The sequence below is a fragment of the Thalassophryne amazonica genome, chromosome 12 (genome assembly GCF_902500255.1).
Source record: "Thalassophryne amazonica chromosome 12, fThaAma1.1, whole genome shotgun sequence".
NCBI classification, from domain to species: Eukaryota; Metazoa; Chordata; class Actinopteri; order Batrachoidiformes; family Batrachoididae; genus Thalassophryne; species Thalassophryne amazonica.
The window spans coordinates 71548802-71574948 of NC_047114.1; the positions used below are offsets into that span (position 1 = coordinate 71548802).

At 40.9% G+C, this 26147-nt stretch overlaps 1 protein-coding gene across 1 annotated transcript in view; it reads left to right on the top strand.

Annotated features, from left to right (window-relative positions):
• The window catches only part of st6galnac3 (ST6 (alpha-N-acetyl-neuraminyl-2,3-beta-galactosyl-1,3)-N-acetylgalactosaminide alpha-2,6-sialyltransferase 3), a 256666-nt gene extending 230991 nt beyond the window's left edge, over positions 1-25675 (top strand). The window contains exons 5-6 of the mRNA XM_034182873.1: positions 11152-11259; positions 22658-25675. Coding sequence (XP_034038764.1) covers positions 11152-11259; positions 22658-22847 — 298 coding nt within the window. The 3' untranslated portion in view covers positions 22848-25675. The remainder of the gene's footprint in view (positions 1-11151; positions 11260-22657) is intronic.
• The last annotated feature ends 472 nt before the right edge of the window (positions 25676-26147 follow it).

A 26147-nucleotide genomic window follows, 5' to 3' on the forward strand; every position in this document is an offset into this window, starting at 1 on the left:
GTCCAGTGAATGAGCTCTCCAAGGACTGGGCTTGTTTTCACCAAGACTGTTGTTGATTAAATAATAATAATAATAATCCACTGCTTTGCCTAATATAAAATCATTCAAACAGTCATGGATGATTACACAGGCATCGTTGTCTGTATGAGGCTGCTATATTTAAGGTAAGGTAAGATCAACTTTATTTATCCCGAAAGACATTATTTTGCCAGAGTACTTTTTTTTTTTTACAATAAGTACAACAAATTTATGCAAAGTGACTGGAAGACATTTGCACAAGATGTTCAACAATATTGGACATAACTCTGAGTAACTGAATAACTCTGTTCATTATGTATTCATACTGCAGAAGGGGGAGGAGTTATACAGTCTGATTGTCACAGGAAGGAAAGACCTCCTGTGGCATTCTGTGGTACCCCTCGGTGGTCTCAGTCTGTGGCTGAAACTATCTGACAGAACATCAGTGTGCCATGCAAGGGTGGGAGGTACTGTTCAGGATGCTGAGCAGTTTCCTCAGCATCCTCCTCTCCGACACCACCACAGACTCCAGCTCAACTGATGAGCTTGTTGAATCTGTTCATTTCAGCTGCCTGCAGCCCCAGCACACTACATCATAGAAGATGATGCTGGAGACCACCGAGTGATAGAATATCTGCAACATATTTTGGCAGACATTGAAAGATCTGAGCCTCCTGAGGAAGTACTGTCGGTTCTGACCTTTCTTATACATTTAAACATCAGTTCTGCATTTCATAAGACAATGGAAAGCATCAGGAAGCTGCTATAAACCCTGTGTGCTCTGAACAAACAGGACTTCCTCATAACTTCATCATGACACCACTTATATTAATCAGTCACAAATATTTTGTTGCCCAGTATAAATTTTAGATCATCTCTCCAGCCCTAGTGATTGTGGAAGGTATAACTGAAAAAAGGTTTTTGTTGATCTTTACCTTCGTCCGATCTTCTCCAAAAGGTAATTGATCTCAAGATATCTGCTTAAGTAATATTTCTACCATGTTTGGTGTTAATCTGGCCAGTTGCTAGGGTTGTTAGGGCCCCTTCACACATAACATGATTGGGGCAGAATGGCGCACAAAGGAGGAGTCATATGCCACTTGTGAAAAATTGGAGCCGCCTCAAACGCCTCATACAGCTGTCGTCACAACCGTTAACGCACACCAGTGGCCAAAAAGAGGGTGACCTGCGAATGCTCATTCAGTCCCCCTCTTGGCAGGTATCGGCCAAATCCCAGGTGTCACACACGAACATCCAACATTGTTTGCTGGACACTTAAAAAAGCCGGGACTACTCGTGCTCCTGCTACGAGAGTTGAGAGCAGCTGATCACATCGAGCTGTTTTTGAAAACTGTCAAAGTGCAACTAGGGATGGGTATCGAGAATCCACCGATCCACCGACAAGCTTTTTGCTTAACGATTCTGTTATCGGTCCTTTAGAGTGGCCGTTGTTTTTGGGGTGTTTGTCAGGAAAATGATCATTTTTCTACATTGATTACAGACCCTGCAGAGGGTCCGTAATCAACTTTTCTGCAGCGCGGCTTTGCTTTGAACCTTGAACCAATCGAAGCAGTGGTTCGCAGAATGAAGCAGTGCTTCGATCTATTGCTTCGTTTATTCTTTTTTTTTTTCCTTTCGCTTTATCTTAATTTTCCCCCGCTAAAACCCTAAGGGCCCTGTCCCACTGGTGTTTAGGAGCATTTGCGTATGGATTTTGCACAGAATTGGCCCATATTCGCCAAACATCCGCAATATCCGTGTAACATGCCTGTATGAGTCGGCCGTCATCCGAACACGCCCGTGATCATCCGCAGAGGCACGCATGTCCGCAGCCAGGATTTTTGAGCTGTTCAAAAATCTGAAAGCGGATAACATCCGCCTCACATACTCCAAATATACTCAAGTCATACACAATACATACTCACTCTATGCGCTGTATATCTGCTGTTAACCGCTGATATCCACAACTGACGGGGATTTGCAGCTTGACAGCGGACCGGGACAGTGTGTAAAACAGATATATATCATGCCCATCATGTCCACATCACAAACTAAAATATGTTGTAGCGACTGCATACAGATTGGCCACGAATAAAGCATTTTTATTACACCTGCTTTGCAGCTGATTTGCGGACATTCTGTGAATGCATAACAAAGATGTCACGTAAACCCAAAGTACTATATTTGGCAGAAAGCGACATACCTGCCAGTCAGTGCCGGTCCGGCTTTGTAAATCCACAAAGACGTAGCTGCTGCAATCCAGGACTTTTATTTAACACCAACAAAAGGAAGAGTTGCTGTTTATAGCCACAACTCACGCTGAAGTCTGTTTTCTGTGACACTCTCAAAAAAGAAAGAAAAAAAACACAATCTCACCCCCCCCAGCGGCTTCCCCCCTCCCGGTCCCCAAACTCATGAACAGTTAACCCTCGCATGACAAAAAGAACATTAACTCTGTGATCAACTTGTCCAAATCCAGCAAATACTACAGAGTCTGTATTGTTGGTGTGAATAGTGATGCCGACGGCCCGAGTGAGCTTATTTTATCACCGCAATTCAGATGCCGTGCACGCACAACACGTGCGCGATGCATCCATAATACACCCGTAACGCTGCCGTGATAATCTCAATGTGTTGGATCAGTTTCCTCACTACATGCGTTATATAACCATGATTGTTCATCATATATTCGCTATATATTATTAATATCTCCATGATTCATACTGGGACATTTGTCATTTTTGGCCATTTTTGTTGCGGACGACAACGAACACCCGCAATTTGTATACTCAATTCATGTCCAATTAATCCTCTCCCCAGTGGGACAGGGCCCTAAAGAGCATACGTCTGTGAGTATTATTTACCTTTTTTTATGTTAAACCGACCTGTTATGGTCTTCTGAAACAGTTGATAGATGTATTTTATAACTTAAAAACGGGAGCGATGTTAACGCGTTAACATGTCTATGGCATTTTCAATGTTAAAATTAGCATTAAGCAGTTGCAGCTGTCATCACGTTTGGGTGCATTTGTTTTCTGTATAATATGCATTTGTTGTCGTAAAAGAGTCAAATGTATTACAAATTGTAATATTTTTTAAATGTATTTTTGTTTATATATTAATAATCTAATTATTAGTTATTATATACAATTTTAAAGAAAGAGACAAAAAGAACCTGAATAGAAACACAACAGAAAATATAAAACCAACAACGTACATAAATAAATAAATAAATACATACATACATACAGAAATCAATAAGTGTTTCCCGTGAACACCTAGTGACTCTTACACCTCCATTTCATCCCTGTCTTATTTAACTTTAATGACAGTTTGTTTCGGTCAAACCATATTTTCAATGTGTTAATTTCTTCAGTGATTTCCTCCAGAACCATCTGCCAAGCTAGAAAACTGCTGCATCCTAGTAAGAGCAGAATACTACTGGAATGAATTTGAATAAGGAAAGTTGTTTTTTTTTTTCTCACCTAAATGGATGCTGCACTCACTGCAGTTTATTGTCTGGAATAGTCCCAGATTGCATTTCACAGCTTCTAAAATTCAAACATTTTCGTGCAGGTGGTGTTGGCGGGTAATTTTGGGTTTCAGCTTTTTTTGTTTTTCACCACTTTCATCCCTGAATATGTCAATCGTGAGTCACTTTTGTGCAGATTAAAGTTACTAAATGGGACTCCTGTCTTGTTGCGAGAAAGAAACAAGAATCGTCCTCCGTTCTGTTCACACAGCTCCAAATGCTGCGCGGCTCTCTGCCAAGTCAAGTTAGAATGATAGAGTCCAGTTGGAATTAATAAATTCAAAGCGAAACACCGTTTTGTTTATTTTTATTTATGTCCAGAGATCAAGGATACAGTGACCAATTTCATATTTATTTACTTTAAGACTCAATGAAATACATAGAAAACCTGTAAAGCCTACTTTTAGTGCAAAATTCACAAGAGGTATCAATAAGGGAATCGATAAGGAATTGGATCGATAAGCAGAATCGATAATGGCATCGATATCGTGTGGCACTTAGGGATGGCACCAAGCTACATACATGGGTGTGGCTGTGCCGACCTCCCCCCAACACATGTGGCATGCCTGTGTATCACCCCCACCTACCCACCAACACATGTGGCGTGCCTGTGTATGTCACAGCAAACCCCCCCCCCCCCCCCGCTCCTCTCCACAACACGTGGTGTGCCAGTGTGTCAGCTCCCCACTCAACAGATGTGGTGTGCGGTGGTATTTATGTACAGACAAGATCACATGGGGATCGGCCAGCTACGTCTGAGCGCACAAAGCGCAGCATGAAGCCTCTCAGCTGATCGCTGACCAGCCACTCACTGACAGCTGGAAATGAAGGCTCAGTGCACACGACGTGTTAAATTAAAAACACGGAGTACAGAACCAGGACAAGCACATACTTGGAGAGTTGCTCATCTGCAAACGGACAAAGTTTATCATAGCCCAGGATAGTTATATGCATGCAAAGTTACAGTGAACTGCAATGTTACTATTACCTAACTGAGCTGAAACCATGAATAAAAATCTAATTTCCCTATTTAGCACAAAAATATAATAATCTGACAAATGATTGTTCATTTTAAGCTTTTTTCAAGCAAAATTGCAAAATTATCTTATTTTGTGTTGCAAAGCTCTTAATAAATAAGTATGTTTGTGTTTTAGACAACACCTAATGTAAGTTTAAGATGATGACCTTCAGCTGCTGCGAATGGGCATTTCAGTTTATCATTACTGTGAACATCTCAAAATGTCTTTCCGAGCTGTTGCTTAACACCTTGTGTCCTTGGATCTCTTGATGGAATGACAAGAACACCACAGACAGACGAGCATTGCTGCTGTTATAGAGAAACACCATATAGATATCAGAAATACAACATAATATGTGGAAAAGGACAAGCGATGTTTCAAAATTCTCATCCAATATGTTGCAGACGGGTTTTGCAGGGCTGCAGGAGCTGTCTGTGAGGCTGAAATTCACACTTCATGATGTAAAGGCTGCTCGTTCTTTTAGATGATACTACACGCAAAATGTGATTTGCTTTTCCAATTCTAATGTTCATTTAGGAAACATGGGAGTTAATTACCCAGCAAAGCAACAAAGTAGACTTTTGTTTTCATTGCCATGTATCTGTGCTTGTGTGGGTGTGCATGTGGACAGAATAACTCACAAATGACTGTGACAGATTTTCTTCAAACCTGGTGGGAATATTACTTGGATAAATATTTAGAGGTGATTAGATTTTGGAGTACTCGGGTCAGGGTCAAGACAAACATGGTAAAAAAAAAAAAAAAAAAACCTTTTTGTATATCTCAACAACCAAGAAGTCTAGGTGGATTATTTTAAGATTACAGTGATCAGCAAAATACTTAAGATTGATTGGTATGAATGACATCATAATGAAGTCACACAGAATTCATACATCGTCAAAAGCGAGCAGTCCGTGCATCAGCCCTCCGATGTCTTTCATTTTTTTGTAATTGTGTTTTGTGATCTGTTTCCAGATATTGATCTTGTCTTGTACATATCAGGCTACATGTGTAGTTAGTCTCTCCACCAAGGAAGTAATGTTTTCAGTGCTGTTTGTCTGTTTGACTGTTCACACGATTAACCAATTTTCATGAAACTTTATGGAAGGGTCCAATTAAGAGGGTGAAACCAAGACTTTTCCCCCTACTTTCTTTAATATTGGAATATTCAGCATTTTTTAAATTTCTCAATAGATAACTCACACATCGTTTGAAGAAAAAACATGCATAAAATGATATCTAAGAAGAGGTGAGAGGTTGAGGTCTGGATATATAAATGATATTGTGCTTCATTATTATATTTGAATGAAAAGGTTCTTTTGTATTATGATACATCTGACTGAAATCCTTTGTTCTGATTGGCTGATGCGCGTGTAATACTTGCAATACTTTTCACGATAAATCATCCAGAGTTAACAGTAGCCACATTATTGACTGATTTTACACCATTTCAGGCAACATTATGAGTGATTGCGGACCGATTTTGTCATAATGGGGCAGCAATGTTTCGCGCATGCACAGGGGTGATGTGTCACAGACGACATCATGGCGGAGAGCAGAAGGTTTGCGTCCGTGGATACTGATGGGATAAATGCTCTTCTAGCCAAGAAAGAGTGAGAGTACCGCGAAAAGTATCAAGAAAAGTTCCGCAGTGTTCAAAGAGTTTTTGGCGAAGGACGATGGGAAAGATTTGCATGGTGTTTCACCCGGCGAGTTCGAGAAGATTCCCATTGCCACACTCGACCTTGAACTGGGACAGTTCTACACATCAGTGCGCTCCAAGTATGGCCAGAGGCTGAAACACAGTACCATGAACTCACTACGGTACAGCATATCCAGGTACCTTAAGGATAAGGGTATTGGCATTATGAGGAATCCTGAGTTTTTAGTAAAAGTAACCAAAAATAGAAATTTAAATTATTTGTTTCTAGTAAATTTAAATTAATTATTTGTTTCTAGTAAAAATAACCAAAAACAATTAAAAAAAATAACTGTTTTCACACAATTGTAAAGATAAATTTATTAACTACACAGATGTATAATAAAACAAATGGTGACTCGTTTATCGGGCAGCATAATGGAATGTCACCCGGGCAGCAATGATCCCGAGGGGTGACATTCCATTATGCTGCCCTCCAAAACCTGTAAATTGGTGCCCTGTTACAGTGTCAGTCTTGTGAGAACTGTAGAAGTACACATTTCAAGACAGACCAGGCCTTCACCCTGTTTTTACATATCATAGCTGTTCAGTGCTTGAAGATGATCAAAGCACATTTTTAACTTTGAAAGACTGTAAGTCATCCACCATCACCCTACTACTGATGAAAGGATTATGAATCTTGTTATTGATTGGCCCTGAGTGTTCCTATATCACTCACAGGAGGATGCATGTTTACTCTGTTGCCTTGTTTTTCTGAGCTTTCACTCTGTCTTCACACCATGTTACATACAGTGTGTTTGAAATTTAAATATTGCCAGAATGCACAGGACCAAGCTGCTGGAATGTGCAATCTTATTTGACCTTTATCTAATTACACTGAAAATGAAATCAATGCTTCATGCAAATGTAGCACAGTATTGTTGTGTGCACGTCTGAAATGCTGCTTGTGGTGTTGTAGATAAATTTTAAATGAATGTTTTCCACACTCATCTTAGGCTGTGACAAAAAGAAACGAGTAAAAACAGCAGTTTGAACATTTTCAGTTCTTAGATGGTCAACGTTAAAAATCAAGGGAGTTAGAACTGTAACATCCTGGTGTCATTGTACCCTCTGCCAAGGAGATATGAGTTGCTGTGCTGCTTGTGTGTCTTTTAGCAAAATTACACAAAAACTATGGAACTGGTTATCTGGATCATGGTTCAGTTTGATCCACACTGAGACCACCTCTTTTCTCTGACCAAATTTCGGTTCATTGGTCAAGATTGAGTATGAGGCAACTTTCACACCTGCTATTTTGAACAACGATGGTTGTTTTTATGGGGGACGCTTCAACATTGGTGAGGGGTGTGCTAACTTAGTCAGGATGAACACGGTATAGTACAGTGCAGGCCTCATATTTCTGTGTAAACCTGACCCACGTCCAACAGAGTAGTGACCGAACTAGACAGGCATTTTATTGTTTCTGTCTAAAGCCGATACTCTTAATGTCTGTTATTTCCATCCTAAACAAATCCCCGCAAACAGGAAGAAAGCTGTTAGATCACGTATTTTCATTTTTTTTAATGAACACAAATGAACATTTGCATAATGTAAACCAGACCTGTTGGCTACCCCAGGACACAGAGTAAATAAAATCTTTTAGTCTGACCTGTTGAGTCCTTCATCACGGCCTGACAAAAACTGTTATCCACCTTAAGACACCCTTGTTTTGTAACACAGCATCTGGAAATACAAAATCACTTATTTTAAAAGCTGAAAGTCCTTTCTGTGATTATTTTAATAAAATCTTTTAGTCTGATCTGTTGAGTCCTTCATCACAGCCTGATAAAAACTGTTATCCATGTTAAGACACCCTTGTTTTGGAACACAGCATCTGGAAATACAAAATCACTTATTTTAAAAGTTGAAAGTCCTTTCTGTGATTATTTTAATAACATCACTGTGCTCTATTTATTCATGATCAGCATTCACTACAGTCAGCCATCATCTCTTCAGCACTCTACTAGTGACGAAAATAAATCATATTAATTAGTCAAGATAAAAAAAAAAGTGTTTGAAACTGTTATCAACAACAGTATGCCATTCATTATGAGCAGCTGAGCTTAGAAAGGCAGGGCTGTGACATCATCATTTCAGAAAAGTTCCATACGTTCAGTGTCTTTGTGCTGATGTAACCTGACCCAAACCCGAGTATCATTTCGTAATATTTGTCCGATCCCGACCCGGCCTGACCTAATAGGTATCTACATTCTAGTACACGGGGTGTGTGACCTAAAAGGTTTAAGAACCACTACTCTAACAGATTAATTTAGTAGATTAATTAATGTGTTGGTGCAGTTAGGTATTCTCAGAGCACTCTCGACTTAATATTTGTTTTTGATGCAAATGATGATCTGTCTGATCATTTCTTAATAACATTTACATTTACTCTGATGGACTACCCAGCAGTGGGGAATAAGTTTCATTACACTAGAAGTCTTTCAGAAAGCGCTGTAACTAGGTTTAAGGATATGATTCCTTCTTTATGTTCTCTAATGCCATATACCAACACAGTGCAGAGTAGCTACCTAAACTCTGTAAGTGAGATAGAGTATCTCGTCAATAGTTTTACATCCTCATTGAAGACAACTTTGGATGCTGTAGCTCCTCTAAAAAAGAGAGCTTTAAATCAGAAGTGCCTGACTCCGTGGTATAACTCACAAACTCGTAGCTTAAAGCAGATAACCCGTAAGTTGGAGAGGAAATGGCGTCTCACTAATTTAGAAGATCTTCACTTAGCCTGGAAAAAGAGTCTGTTGCTCTATAAAAAAGCCCTCTGTAAAGCTAGGACATCTTTCTACTCATCACTAATTGAAGAAAATAAGAACAACCCCAGGTTTCTTTTCAGCACTGTAGCCAGGCTGACAAAGAGTCAGAGCTCTATTGAGCTGAGTATTCCATTAACTTTAACTAGTAATGACTTCATGACTTTCTTTGCTAACAAAATTTTAACTATTAGAGAAAAAATTACTCATAACCATCCCAAAGACGTATCATTATCTTTGGCTGCTTTCAGTGATGCCGGTATTTGGTTAGACTCTTTCTCTCCGATTGTTCTGTCTGAGTTATTTTCATTAGTTACTTCATCCAAACCATCAACATGTTTATTAGACCCCATTCCTACCAGGCTGCTCAAGGAAGCCCTACCATTATTTAATGCTTCGATCTTAAATATGATCAATCTATCTTTGTTAGTTGGCTATGTACCACAGGCTTTTAAGGTGGCAGTAATTAAACCATTACTTAAAAAGCCATCACTTGACCCAGCTATCTTAGCTAATTATAGGCCAATCTCCAACCTTCCTTTTCTCTCAAAAATTCTTGAAAGGGTAGTTGTAAAACAGCTAACTGATCATCTGCAGAGGAATGGTCTATTTGAAGAGTTTCAGTCAGGTTTTAGAATTCATCATAGTACAGAAACAGCATTAGTGAAGGTTACAAATGATCTTCTTATGGCCTCGGACAGTGGACTCATCTCTGTGCTTGTTCTGTTAGACCTCAGTGCTGCTTTTGATACTGTTGACCATAAAATTTTATTACAGAGATTAGAGCATGCCATAGGTATTAAAGGCACTGCGCTGCGGTGGTTTGAATCATATTTGTCTAATAGATTACAATTTGTTCATGTAAATGGGGAATCTTCTTCACAGACTAAATTATGGAGTTCCACAAGGTTCTGTGCTAGGACCAATTTTATTCACTTTATACATGCTTCCCTTAGGCAGTATTATTAGACGGTATTGCTTAAATTTTCATTGTTACGCAGATGATTCCCAGCTTTATCTATCCATGAAGCCAGAGGACACACACCAATTAGCTAAACTGCAGGATTGTCTTACAGACATAAAGACATGGATGACCTCTAATTTCCTGCTTTTAAACTCAGATAAAACTGAAGTTATTGTACTTGGCCCCACAAATGTTAGAAACATGGTGTCTAACCAGATCCTTACTCTGGATGGCATTACCCTGACCTCTAGTAATACTGTGAGAAATCTTGGAGTCATTTTGATCAGGATATGTCATTCAAAGCGCATATTAAACAAATATGTAGGACTGCTTTTTTGCATTTACGCAATATCTCTAAAATCAGAAAGGTCTTGTCTCAGAGTGATGCTGAAAAACTAATTCATGCATTTATTTCCTCTAGGCTGGACTATTGTAATTCATTATTATCAGGTTGTCCTAAAAGTTCCCTAAAAAGCCTTCAGTTAATTCAAAATGCTGCAGCTAGAGTACTGACGGGGACTAGAAGGAGAGAGCATATCTCACCCATATTGGCCTCTCTTCATTGGCTTCCTGTTAATTCTAGAATAGAATTTAAAATTCTTCTTCTTACTTCTTCTTACTAGATTAGGCTTAAAACTTTCCTTTTTGCTAAAGCTTATAGTTAGGGCTGGATCAGGTGACCCTGAACCATCCCTTAGTTATGCTGCTATAGACTTAGACTGCTGGGGGGTTCCCATAATGCACTGAGTGTTTCTTTCTCTTTTTGCTCTGTATGCACCACTCTGCATTTAATCATTAGTGATCAATCTCTGCTCCCCTCCACAGCATGTCTTTTTCCTGGTTCTCTCCCTCAGCCCCAACCAGTCCCAGCAGAAGACTGCCCCTCCCTGAGCCTGGTTCTGCTGGAGGTTTCTTCCTGTTAAAAGGGAGTTTTTCCTTCCCACTGTAGCCAAGTGCTTGCTCACAGGGGGTCGTTTTGACCGTTGAGGTTTTGCATAATTGTTGTGTGGCCTTGCCTTGCGGTGTAGGGCGCCTTGGGGCAACTGTTTGTTGTGATTTGGCGCTATATAAAAAAATTGATTGATTGATTGAAACAATTCAGAGTACGAATTGCTATCGAAAAGCAAATAACACAATAATGTCTTTGTTTGCAGGATCCAGTCGGGCTCCTACCTCAGCACGGGCTGGTTTACACTCATCCTCGCCATGGACATGTGCAAAGAGATCCATATCTACGGCATGATAAATGACACCTACTGCAAGTAAGACACCAACTATCACCCTTCTCTCTATACTGGGATGAAAAATGTATTCTGTCCTATAAAACTTAAACTAGTTTCACATTCACAGCACAATAACAGCCCGTGGAAGCCATTGCTAGAATGCATTTCCAGTACCACAGTTTGAGTTTACTGACTGATTTCTATGCTGAAAATCCATATTGGATTCTCTGCCCCTTGAATTTCATTATCTTTTTTTCTGTCAAGAATACACACTGTGTTGCTGCGGGTAGCTGGTCTGCAGCACCCAATTTGTCTGTGTCTTAAATTTTTATTTTTACATTGTCCTGGCATCTTTCCTCTCGCCTATAGAAGAGCGGTTGGTGTTTTCTGTGAGGCTGTAGGATGGATGGCAAACAAGATGCAGTTGCTCCAGGTGCCGACTCAAGTCACCACAACTCTAGTAGAAGCCAATACCCGTCTGGTCTCACAGCTCAGCCTGAAATTTGTAACAGTTTTACCTAATGCACAGTGAATATCCTGCCTTTTATCACTTACACATTTGCCACGCTCAGCAGGAGTTAGCGTAAAAAGAGCCCCAGACACAAGGCAGAGAGGAGCGATCATTCAGCCAGCACAGAGGATTTTACGATCCAGCGAGGCAGTACCAGCGCGGTGCTCTCTTCCTGCACACCACTCATTTATTCTCTTCCCTACAGTTTTGGAGTCTTCCTGAGTGGGCAGTTTACTGCCACACAAAGTACTACGGGCAGCGCTGTTTGGTGTGGACGCAGCTGAATTGACCTCAGCGGTTGTATGGTAATAGAACCTCAACAGGTGCTGGAGAGAGGGTGAAATTGAGTTTATTTGTTCACGCTTGTGTGCACCGGCGTGTGACACAGGAGAGCGGCAGTGATTGTGTTGTGTATGAAGCTGGCAGGCAGCCACGGTCTCTTTGTGGATGTTTCACTGTGGCTGTGTCTCTTCTGTCTGTGTTCATCTTTCCAATGAAATTGTCACACAATTCATTCTCTCATAAAGCTGACAGCTGCAGTCTGTGGAGTGCACAATGAATCTGTTCCACAGCTCTGCTCTTACTCCTGTTCACACCGCGTTTTCTCGTCTTGTTCTCTCTTCTCCCCCCCCAACATGGTGCACACCAATATACAGATACTGTTAATATATATCTGATTTTTATTTCATTTTGATAAAACACAGACACTAAATTTGGAAGAGATTCATGGCTTTTCCCTGCAATCAGAAGGGCAAAGTATGGCACTGCTCTAGTGTCTTGATCAAATAAGGCACTGCACTGGCCCCATTCTCTATGGGGTTTTGGGTCCTGTCTGGCGTTTGGACTGGTCAACTGTATCCTATATCTCGTGCTCAAAGTGCTGCTTCTTTCCTGTCTGCAGGGTGGTATGAAAATTTGCAGATTCTAACAAATTCTAAAAAAAAAAAAAAAAAAAAAAAAAAAGTTGAAATACACTATTATGGAGTGAAATCAGCTCTGCTGTCTTGTCAAATCAAGTGTTTCTATTCTAATAAGACTGTGATAGAGTTGATTGAGCACTGTGATAGAGTATATTTAACTCTATTTGGACTGGGACCAAATGTTATCCCAGCGGAGTAAATTTTACTCTGCAGAATTTACTGTGTAGCTGTAAATGTGATTACGTAATATATGTATCTGGAGTAAATCGTCCAGTCCAAACTCTTTTTTGTTTGTTTGTTTTTTTGTTTTGTTTTTTAAGAATGTTCCAGGCCTTATATGCAGGAATGGATGCACTGGGATATTAACAAATAAAATATTTTTGGTTCATACTGTTTGCAGTCAAATCAGTGTCAAAGTAAATTTCAGGATTCCATCAATTTTTATATCATCCCAGTTTTTTTTAAGCTGATTTTTTATTTATTTATTTTTTTTACTTACATCCATAAATAGAACTGTTGGGCTCGTCAATACAGAGGTTGACTAGTGTGTAATTCAAGGTACAGATTTATAGTCAATGATATATGATGCAATCAATCAATCAACATTTATTCCTAATGCCCTTTATAGTGTCCAAAGTGCTTTACAGTAAAATCATCTCAAGAATTCACAAAAATAAAACATGTAAAATAGAGTTAAAACAGCACATAAAAACAAAACCTGTCACAGCTCCACAAGGTATTAAAAGCCACTTTAAATAAATAAGTCATGAGCTGGGTCAGAAATTGTTGGGAAAGTGAAGTATACGGACCCACGCCAGGGGGTGTGAATGAACGGCCAATAGGAAGTCTGAATAAATAATTTATTCTGCAAATGTGCACAAACAACCAAATATGCTTTTAGTCTGTCAATCACAAAACTCAGTGACGCATGGGCAGGCCCGAGGGTAGGAGACGACTATCCAGAGAAGAGCCAGGACCCACGATGTTCCACCGCCAGCGGAGACCTGCAATACACCGGAGCCGCCAAGTCCTGAGTCCCCAGGTGGCCACCGCTTCCAGCTGTCAGATTCGGTACTGCTGGCAGGAACAGACACAGGTGAAAAGGTGGGTGTGTGAACACCCAGCAAACAATCAGCTACAATACAGTTCCTTTCTGAGGGAAAATCCTCCACCTCCAAACACAGGAACACAGAGTACGTGCAGTGCCTTATGTATCACTTAATCAAGTCTGAAGTGAGGAGTGGAGATGCCAACTCCTCCAACTTCCACAAACTTTGCTTAAGCTGCAAGTGTACAAAAGGTTAACGACTGCAAAAAGCTCAGATGCAAAAAACGTGTGCGTACGGCACAGAACGGCTGAGTTGGTTTACCTTTAGGGTAAGCAGATAACTCGGCAGAGTTCTGATGTCTCTCACAGGCATTTATGGGTGGTGGTGATGATGGAAGATTTGTGACAGCTGTCAGCTCCGGGCTCCTGGTGGACTCCTGCGGCAACTGCGCCCTCTGGTGCCTGAAACCCCGAAAACAGGCGGGGGCGCCCTCTGGTGGTGAGCCAGCAGTACCTCCTCTTCGGGCGGCCCACACAACAGAAATAGTGTGTGTGTACAACCCCTGGCAAAAATTATGGAATCATCGGCCTCGGAGGATGTTCATTCAGTTGTTTAATTTTGTAGAAAAAAGCAGATCACAGACATGACACAAAACTAAAGTCGTTTCAAATGGCAACTTTCTGGCTTTAAGAAACACTATAAGAAATCAGGAAAAAAAATTGTGGCAGTCAGTAACGGTTACTTTTTTAGACCAAGCAGAGGGAAAAAAAAAAATATAGAATCACTCAATTCTGAGGAAAAAATTATGGAATCATGAAAAACAAAACGCTCCAACACATCACTAGTATTTTGTTGCACCACCTCTGGCTTTTATAAAAGCTTGCAGTCTCTGAGGCATGGACTTAATGAGTGACAAACAGTACTCTTCATCAATCTGGCTCCAACTTTCTGTGATTGCTGTTGCCAGATCAGCTTTGCAGGTTGGAGCCTTGTCATGGACCATTTTCTTCAACTTCCACCAAAGATTTTCAATTGGATTAAGATCCGGACTATTCGCAGGCCATGACATTGATCCTATGTGTCTTTTTGAAAGGAATGTTTTCACAGTTTTTTCTCTATGGCAAGATGCATTGTCATCTTGAAAAATGATTTCATCATGCCCAAACATCCTTTCAGTTGATGGGATAAGAAAAGTGTCCAAAATATCAACGTAGACTTGTGCATTTATTGATGATGTAATGACAGCCATCTCCCCAGTGCCTTTACCTGACATGCAGCCCCATATCATCAATGACTGTGGAAATTTACATGTTCTCTTCAGGCAGTCATCTTTATAAATCTCATTGGAACGGCACCAAACAAAAGTTCCAGCATCATCACCTTGCCCAATGCAGATTCGGATTCATCACTGAATATGACTTTCATCCAGTCATCCACAGTCCACGATTGCTTTTCCTTAGCCCATTGTAACCTTGTTTTTTTCTGTTTAGGTGTTAATGATGGCTTTCGTTTAGCTTTTCTGTATGTAAATCCCATTTCCTTTAGGCGGTTTCTTACAGTTCGGTCACAGACGTTGACTCCAGTTTCCTCCTATTCATTCCTCATTTGTTTTGTTGTGCATTTTCGATTTTTGAGACATATTGCTTTAAGTTTTCTGTCTTGACGCTTTGATGGCTTCCTTGGTCTACCAGTATGTTTGCCTTTAACAGCCTTCCCATGTTGTTTGTATTTGGTCCAGAGTTTAGACACAGCTGACTGTGAACAACCAACATCTTTTGCATCATTGCGTGATGATTTACCCTCTTTTAAGAGTTTGATAATCCTCTCCTTTGTTTCAATTGACATCTCTCGTGTTGGAGCCATGATTCATGTCAGTCCACTTGGTGCAACAGCTCTCCAAGGTGTGATCACTCCTTTTTAGATGCAGACTAACGAGCAGATCTGATTTGATGCAGGTGTTAGTTTTGGGGATGAAAATTTACAGGGTGATTCCATAATTTATTCCTCAGAATTGAGTGAGTCCATATTTTTTTCCCTCTGCTTGGTCTAAAAAAAGTAACCGTTACTGATTGCCACAATTATTTTTCCTGATTTCTTATAGTGTTTCTTAAAGCCAGAAAGTTGGCATTTGAAATGACTTTAGTTTTGTGTCATGTCTGTGATCTGCTTTTTTTCTACAAAATTAAACAACTGAATGAACATCCTCTGAGGCCGTTGATTCCATAATTTTTGCCAGGGTTTGTATTGTGTATCAGGAGGTAAATTGTACCACAATCTGGGTTCAGCTACTGCAAAAGCACAATCACCCCAGAGTTTATATTTTGACCTCATATCATCTAAGTGAAGTTGACCAGACACCCGTAATGTTCTTTTGTAAGTGCAGAGAGTTAAAATTTCAGACAGGTAGGACAGTGAAAGGCCATTAGTAGCTTTAAAAACAAACATTAAAATCTTAAATCAGTTCTAAAAGAAACTGAAAGACAGTGGAGTGAGTAAAGTACAGGTGTAATCTGCTCCCTTCTGGAAGTGTTCTTTAAAAGGTGAGCAGCAGCATTTTGCATGAGTTGGCAGCATGAAAGAGAAGACTGTTAACACCAGCATAAAGTGCATTGCAGTATTCAAGTCTGGAGCTGATGAAAGCATGAATGGCCATCTGAAGATCACGTCTACTGAGGAAGGACTTTACTTGAGCCGAAACACGTAGCTGGAAAAAAACCTACTTTGACAATAGAGTTTATCTGTTGATTGAACTCCAAACAGCTCTCAGATGTCACTCCCTAATTATTGACATCTTGTTTTAAATAATTAGCCAGAACACAAAAGCTTGACGGTATAGCATTTGGAATGCCAAAATGTTCAAACACAATGGTCTCTGTTTTACCATCATTCAGCTAAAATACTTTTTGGGGCAGCCACTGCTGTCCATCATAAATACAATTAAATAATAATGACAAAGTATTGGTCCCAATTGTCCTTATAGGCAGATAGATTTGCAGATCATCTGCATAACAATGAAAGGACAGATTGTGCTCAGCTATAACTGACCCCAACGGCAACATATACATTGAAAATGTACATGTTGTGCAAACAAGATGTTCTAACCAAGAATGAAATACTGTTTGATCTGCAGTGTCAAAGGCTGCTGTGAGATCCAACAGAACCAGCATAGCAGGATTCTCTGCATCAACAGAGTGATGTCATTAGGTACTTTTAAAAGTGCTGAGTCAGTGCTGTGTTGTGATCTAAATCCAGATTGGAATTTTTCAAGGATGTATTTATCTTCTAAAAATTACTAACTGTATAAAAGCAACTTGTTCTTCAATCTTGATGTGACACAGGTCTAAAACTGGATAAAAGTTGAGTTTTTTAAGAATGGGTTTAACCACAGCATGTTTAAAAGCAGCTGGAGCAGTCCCTGAACTAAGACAAGAGTTGATAAAAGCTAGGAGATCTGCGCAGACTGTATTAAAAACCTCTTTCAGCACCTTAGCTGGAACAACATCTAAAGGACAACTTGTAGGTAATGTGTGTTTCACTACCTTGAAAGAGAAACGAGCTCAGACTGCTCAAGCACAGCAGAATGTGCACGAGTAACAGTTTGACATTACATTTCTGATCAGCATTCTGTCTGACTGATGAGACTTTGTCAATGAAAAACTGAAGAAACTCCTTTCAGGTTGTGCTTGTAGCATCCATTGAAACAGATGTACACGGGTTTACAACTGAGTTTATAGTCTGAAACAACACTCTGGGCCGATGACAACTGCTGTTAAGAATACAAGACAGACATTGAGCTTTTGCCTCCTTCACAGGCTTCTGGTAGTCAGTTACACTGTCTCTCAGAATACCCAGAGACATGTAGTTTGTCCTTTTACCACCTTTTTTCCGCCTGTCTGCAGCGTTGCCTGAGGGCATGGGGTCATGGCATTTAACCAGGGGCCGGATCTTAATTTAGTGGATTTGCAGTGAAAAAGGGCAACAGAGTCCGCAATTACTGAGCATGTGGAGTGGAAAGAAGAAAGGAGGAATCCAATCCATTCATGGCATAAAACGAGAGTCCATGAAAGCAGCGGCAAATTCCCCCACTGTTGAGGAGGTGACAAGCGGCTTGTGTCCAAGATGATGTGTTGGTCCGTCCACTGAGTGCGTTAGTCCAAAAGAGTTCAAAAGGCTTTTAAAGTCATCAGCCAGTTGATTAGATGGACAACAAACATGAATATTAAAATCACTGCAGACCAAAGATTTGTCATATTTTGGGATAAAACTGCCAAACACCTCAGAAAACTCCTGATTAAAATAATTATTACATTTTGGTGGGTGATAACAGCACAGGACAGGTAAACTCACCACAATCAACTGGAGTTCAAAAGTGGACTAATCATTTGGAGACAATAATAAGCATTTAAAGTTCTCATTGAAGACAGCGACCAGACCACTGCCTTGTCCTGATGCTTGCGGGGAGCTGAAGCATGAACAGCCGAGGGGGAGGAGCTCAGAAAAGATGCTATTTTCCCCTGGTTTCAGCCAGGTCTCCGTTAACAGGAGAAAGTTCAGAACACGAGTGGAGAAAGTCATTCAGGATGGAAGTCTTACTTGTAAGTGATCTGATGTTGATGAGCACCACACGAACTGAGCACCCGTCAGTCTGATTGGAGACACAAATGATACGATACGATATGATACGATACTATACGATACACTGTATTGTCCCCAAGGGGAGTGGACAGAGGTTCTGCTGTACGCAGCCCTGTCTGTAGATCCTCACAGGCCACTGATGAGGAAATGGAAACCCGGTGTCCCTGACAGCCGGCCAGAGCCACTAAACACCATCGAACACCACATGTCGTAGTAATCATACGCCGTGAAGAATCCAGCCAATAAATGTCCAGGAATGTGTGTGAAGGACAAAGTCAAGGTACGCTTGAGCTGAACACGGACTCCTCCTCTCTTCCCACGGTTTCTGCAGTGATGACTCAGAGGTAACACGCAGAGCAGCTGGCGTAGCTATGCAGGTACAGATGCCAAGAAAGGTGGCAGCGTTGTCTTTGACTGTCTGCCAGACCCAAGGATACCCAGGTGTTCCACAGAAACATGAACGTTGATGAGAGTCTGATGATCCTGTACCAGGAGCGGTGACACATTCTGTGCAACAAGTACCAGGATCAGATAAAACAATAACAAACTCAGTGAGTGTAGACAGCAAGCAACATACAACGGCACCATCCCGACTGAGCGCTCAGAAAACACCAATGCATAAATAAACCTGTTGGCCTCGATGTATGATGCAATCATTCAAGTAACCAGTATTGTTTTGTGGGTTTGTTAAAACTGGTCTGGTTTCCCTTGGCTAATTGACAGGATAGAGATGAAATGTGTTCGTCTCTATGCATCAGTCCGTCTAATGCCAGGTTGAAGTTTTTTGGAGAGATGGAGAGTTGATGGAATTTTGGTGGGGATTTGAATATTCCTCAAAATGTATGTATCTTTTTTGCCTCTTTATTTTAAGGGGTTTGCCCTATTACATCACAAATATATTGGAGAGTAAAATCAGTCACTATCCTGATGGCCCTTCTCTGTCATTTGACTATGAATGATCAGGTCTGGGAGTGGGAGGTTTAGGGTTAGTCCTCCCACACATCTTGAAAGTAACCACCCGTGTACTGCAGCCAGGTGAAATGTGAGCATCTCCTTGGCCGTTTCCACTTTTCTGCTCAACATTATTCAGCACCTGTGTGCTGGATCATGCCCCAAGAACACAGCAAATGGCCAAAACATCATAGCTGATGTTCCCCCACAAGTGGTGTATCTGATGTACATCTCAGTAAGGAACTGTTCATTTGAGTTATTCCAACTGTGCCCAGTCCCCCCCCCCCAATGAGACCTAATCCCAAAGTGGAATTTATAAATGGAATAACTTTGTGTTGGTGTTTGCTCTCCAAAGTGTTGGACAGTATGTCTCATGGCCATGTCCTCGGTCTATTTGATAACTTTATACCTCCTCTGGGATGTCATGATGTATACTGATCTTTGCTTACCACTGGTCAAACAAGGCAGTGGTAAGAGTCTCTGCTATTGGGCATAGGTTATCCTATCAGGGCTGGATCCAGAGTGAAAATCTGACAGATGCATTTTTGCCCAATGAAAAAATAAAAATCGTACACGTCTTGTTATTCAGTAATCTTCATTCTTTTATTCAGCTTTTTGTTATCGTGCACCCCGCTCTGTGGAACAGTCTTCCTGCGACCGTGAGACAGTCGGAGTCCATGGACATTTTTAAGTCAAGACTTAAAGCCTATTTTTATTCTCTTTCTTATGAATAGTTTTTTATTTTTTTTATCTGTTTTATTCTTTTACTTCTGTTTTTAATTATGTATTTGAATTTTTTTAATTTTTATTTATTTATTTTAATTATTTATGTTGACCTGTTCTATGTGAGGCACCTTGAGATGGATTTTGTTGTGATTTGTGTTGGGAAAGTGTAAGTACACGGACCCACAACAGGGGGCGCAAATGAACGGACAATAGAATAGGTCAAATAACAACACTTTACTGTTGCGAACGTGCACAACAAACACAACAGATTCCACAATAGATCAAAGGTCAAATTACAAGGTGTCGTGTGGGCAGGCTCGAAGATAGGAGACGCCTGTCCAAAGCAGAACCGGAACCACACGATTTCCTCCGCCACCAGACCCCGGGAATACTGGAGCCGCCAAGTCCCGAACTCCCAGGTGGCCACTGCCTCCGCGTGTCGGACCTGGTACTGCTGGCAAGGAACAAAAACACAATTAAACGTGGGTGCGTCTGCACCCAGCAATCTGCACGGCAGGGAAGCTACCTCCACCTCTCGTTGGAGAAAAAGTCTGTTATCACTCACAAAAATCACAACAAAAAGGCTTTCTATCAAGCAGTCAGGCTGAGGATATTACCTTTCAGGTAGAACGATATCTCGGCAAAGAGGTGGAGATGACGTCTTGCTGATATACCGATGCAGATCAGATGAGTGGTGACAGCTGTCACAGGTGATGAGTGTCAGCTGTCACCCCGGCTGCTCCTGTGAGGCGGCAGCGCCCTCTGGTGCCTGGAGCCCGCACTCCAGGCAGGGTGCCCTCTGGTGGTGGTGGGCCAGCAGTACCTCCTCTTCAGCAGCCCACACAACAATTTGGCGCTTTATAAGCTGATTAAATTGAAATTGCACAACATTTTATTGAGTCTTAAATAAATATGAAATTGGATACTTAAACTTTGGACATAATAAACTCTACATGGTGGATCCTTGATCTCTGGACATAAATAGGAATAAACAAATCTAGTTTTTGTCAAAAGCATTTCCTTTCAGGCATATATCTGAGCTGACCTCTTGCAGCTGTGCTGTGCTGCATGTCAGGAATTTGTAAAGAAATACAGCACGTCTCATTTTGGGAGGAAAAAAATGTTTTAGTCTATTGTAGTTTCTTGTCTGTATTGCAACATTTGTAAGAGGTGTAAGAGTCCCAGTTAGTGACTTTAATACACACAAAAGTGACTCGGTATTTTAATGGCTTTGAGAGGGGTTAAGAAGTGGACTTGCTGTTTCTGAAGAGCAGCAAATCAAAGAACCAACAAGCTAGTGGATCGAAGCATTGCTTCAATGGTTCACGCTTCAAAGTGGAGTCGCGCTGCAGAAACGGTTGATTACAGACCCGCTGCAGACCAAACCCTGAATATCTGACTTTATTTGTACGTCCATATGACTCTGAAACTCAGAAAAATACGTATAATTTACGGACAATCCGTATAGGTTGACATGTATGGTCGGAAAACCACCGAAAATGTAATTTCATTCATCATGGAATGCCTTTCAAACACACTGTTGTGCCACGATCATCGACTCGCCTGGACTGATGCTATGTTTGTTTGATCCGGTTTGAATTTTCCTGTGTACACCTGCGTGGTGCATTGTGGGATCACATCAAAAGCTGTGTTCACCGCGGGGACACATTCGGCACTATTCTGGATTATTCGAGATTGTTTTTCCCCCGACGACTAACGATGCGTAAAAAAATCTGATCTGCAGAAATCTGCAACTGCATCGGTCCAAACCGGTCTGGATCCGGGCCTGCCTATAATGTAATAACTAAGCACAACAGCTGGTCCAGACTATTCCTTTTTAAAAGCCTAGAAGCTCAACCATTAGTATGTTTTACTTTTTATCAAATTGGAGCAACTTTAACTTTTGCCCCTTTGTCACCATTTTTGCTGTCTTTAACCCATAAATCATAACATTCACTTATAAATAGTCCAAACTATATGCTTTTGGAATTCTTATGATCAGACAAATATTGTGTTGTACTTTTAATTGTTAACTCCTGTGGAATTTTTGTGGAATTCTGGCTATAGCTACCACCCTGGGACGGCCATCATGCCACGACTTTTTGTGAAGTCTATGTCATACTGAATTGTAAGTGTTGTTTAGTCTCCTAAAGGTCTACAGAGAGTCTTCTTGGCCCATGTACTAATGTGTCAGTTGACATAATAATTACCCAAACACAGGTGTGTGCTCGAAGTGTGGTTACAGTTAACACTGATGGAAGGTATGGGATTAATTGTGAAACATTTGGGTCTCATCTGGAATAGAAATCATCCAATTTAAAGGTGGAACCACAAAAAACCATGTGGAACCAGAACATCTTCAAACCTCCTTCTTCTGAACTTTATCCTAACTTTAGGCTTTCTCATTTGTACAAACTATCGTGTGAATCATTGAATTATGGAACTATTTAAGATCAGTCAAACAGAATGCAGCTAGAGGTGAGTTTTTCACATGTAGTTTTTCCCTCTCTTTTGAAATAGTTCCTACGATGACACAAAGGAGAGGCTTTGAATCTCATTCAGAGAACTGATATTACACAGACAAAATCCATGTGTTCTTTTTTAAAGGCAGCATACATAATCCTGTGCTCCCTCTGTCTTTTCAGGACAGATGGTTACCGGAAGGTGCCGTACCACTACTACGAAGCAGGAAGCCGGGACGAGTGTGCAGAGTACCTCCTTCATGAGAGTGCCCCCTACGGTGGCCACCGCTTCATCACAGAGAAGGCTGTGTTTGCAAAGTGGGCCAAGATGCATGGCATAAAGTTCTTCAACCCCCCTTGGCAGCTGTCATGACCCGTCCTGAACCAATCTGGAAATGCCACATCATCGTGCAGAGACGGCTGCTGACTGCGCTGGAAAAAGGAGGAAAAAAACGTGTACAAACTTATTTCTCTGCACTAAATCTGATCCATTACTACTCCTTAAACATTAGTTTCAGTTCCAATGTGCGGGTTCTCCAGGACCTTCAGCGAGACCAATTCAAGCCTTTTCCTGGTCATTTAGACAAAAGAAAATGTTTTTAATTTGTTGGCCAACCCAGAGAGTATAGAGAGCTCTCCTGATTCTCAAATACTGAAGCTTTTTCTGCAGCTTGAGCGTTAATGCGAAAGGGCAGCTGCTCTCTGCAACGAACACAGCCAAGCAATCTATCCGTTTTCTGCTCTGTGAGCCGAGCAAACAATGGATCTGTGTCTACAAACAAAAAACATGAAGAAACCACCGTCACTCAGCTGGCAATGACCTCACATTTCAAATTTTCAGAACTTTTTAGCAGAAGGAAAGCTCTGCTCCTGTAAGAACAGTCAAGCTGTCATGGACTTCTGTTTTCAGTCAGGCTGTAATTAATCTCTAACCAGCATTATTCAGCCCTTCATCTTCAACCAAGGGAGTACTGACGACAGATGCTGTGTCAACTTCAATTTATTCAAGTGTTTCAAAAAAAAAGTCAGCAAACAAGGTCATTTGAAAAGCAAAAGACACCAGCGCAATTAGCATTTATTACACATTTCAGATGAAATGAAAGTATTCAACAACTTTTCAAGTAGTTCTTTTTTTTAAGACTGTTATGCTGTCTCCTTTGAATCACACGGTTTGAAGATGTCAGCTTTGCTGCAAAACGCTGTGACATCGAGATGTAAGCGACAGTTTGTTTTTTGTGGCAGCAGCGTGACATTTGCACAGGTTGCTTAATTTATTCTGCTGAGATAAATTTCGGGCACTCTCTTTAACGTTGTGCCATCGACCATGTGAGCTTCACAGCACAAAGTGCAACATGCAGTTCTTTGCTCTTTGTGACCCTGCAGAGGCAGATGATTGTGCGTGCAGTGAAACTGCTTCAAGTTAATTGTATTATATTATCATTTTGTGCCTGCAATATTGTCTGCTCTTTTTTGTGTGGAGACGGAGGAGGCTGTACCCATTTATTCTCATCTTCTCACCTAGTCTCTCTCTCTCTCTCTCTCTCTCTCTCTCTCTCTCTCTCTCTGCACAGCATCATGTCAGTGTGTGCACGTTTGTCTGTGATCAGACTTTTGTTCCTGCTGCAGTACACGGTTTATTACAATTCGTGTACGCTGCCTTTTAAGATAACAAGTGGATGTCGATTTTTAGTGGCTTTCAGGTCAACAGACTGAGATGTTTTTGTCAAACTCCAGCTGATTTTGGTTTAACTCAACCTTTTTGGGCTGTCACGAAAGGAGTATTTTTTTGTTTGTTTTTTCCTTCAGCGTTGCTACACATCAGTCACCTTGACGAACATTCAGAGATGAAGCTTTGGCTTTCCTCCTTTATGCTGCATTCACAATGAGAATGCAGCATTACAGTTCAGGTCAACATACAGTCCAAGAAGATGTAGGAGAAGAAAACAAACAGTGGAATGTGTACTTAGTTGCGCTTTGGCGCTGCATTGGGGATGACACCTCCACCCTTTGGGGTTTTAATTGGATGCTTTTGCAGTGTAGCTGTACTGCTACAAAACCCTGCTGGTAACAGTGAGGGCCAAAGGTGGAAGTAACTTTCTTCTCCTTAGCATAGTATAGCGTGTTGTCTCTTTTGGGCGGGATAATATATTGTGAACAAAGAAAAACGCTGGGTTTCCTGTGTGCTGAAATCCACCTGCATTTCTTTACGTTTGATGTCAACATCAATCTGCTTCGTTAATTTAGTTACGCTTCAGGCCCACCAGACGAGCAATGCGGCAAATTCTGCCAAAGTGCTTCTTTCAGTGTGCTGCAGACATGAGTTGAGAGGGTCAGAAAGCCTCAGAGTCCCTGGGATTGTTGCAATTTTGCGCAGATGCGCAGCAACACAGTAGTAAAAACCAGCCTTCATTGAAAGCTCTTATCACAGGTTGAACATGTTTTTTTTCTGTCTTTGTTTCACCTGCGTTTCAGCGGCTGTACGTTAGAGCGCTTCACTTTTTTATTTTTTAACACCAAGGTGTACTGGTGTTAAAATAATGGCAGATTCTCTTCTGTCTTTCAGCATGAAAATACCTGAAACTCAGCTTACAGGGTTCTTCTGATGACAGCTGTATTTTTAGAAGCATATTTGCTTGTGTTTGCATCAGGATAAAAAAAAAAAACAGCTCAACACAGCAAAGTAGGTAAGTAGGTTATGCAAAGACGTTGTAAAACCGGTGAGCTGTTCATCATGTTGTCATTTTCCTCACTCTCTGTAAGTCAAACTGGATGATGAGAACATCAGCAGAATGTAAAAATGTCCCGTATTAAATTCCTTCCTGTACAGTTCAGTGGGCGCCAGACGCTCGTAACACAGGCAGTGTCACGGGGTTGATTTCCTCTGGTAGGCACGCTAAAGAGATACTGCATGTAGTTTCAACAGTATAAAAGCAGTATGTAAAGCAAGTGTCTGTTTTATATTTCCTGATAATCAGATCTGGGCACCAGCATTGGTACTTTTATGATGATTATTATTCCTGTGGACAGACACACTGAGGCAGTTATTTAACAGTGTATCATATTAATGGCAAACCTTTTTGTATTGCATTTCTACTCCGATCCTGATTGTGCAGTCATCTGGCAGCTACTCACTGATTACTTTTACTTCTACTGTCAGTCTACATTATGTTATAAAGCACTTCACATCCAAAAAATACAAAACACCAACATTTCCAACACTTTCAGTCCTTGTGTTTTTAATAGCCAATGTAAGTGATGGTGTTTGTTTTGTGACACTGTGGTTTGTGTGCAGTATTTTCTGAAACTGTTGGCCGTGCGTTGCCACTGTTTTCTGCTGTATCATGCTGTGCACCTGTTATTTTGTAGCCAAGAAACACTCCGTTGTTTTTCGCCCAGAAAACACTGGAAGATTACTCAGGGAGGAATTATACAGTGAATTATGGAAAACAGAGCCCGCGATCGGCTCCTATGATTATTCTGAGAGGCTCACAAGAAGCTTGTGTGTGCAAAGGGATGGAAAGAATGAATATGTTCAATTTTCAGGGCTTATATTAAAGCTACAATATGTAGGATTTAGGGGTGTTTCTTAGTACGAATGGAATATAACATTCATAACCTGTTCATTTAGGGAATAATATGCTGGTTATATGGTTGCAAATTGAGCTTTACTTTA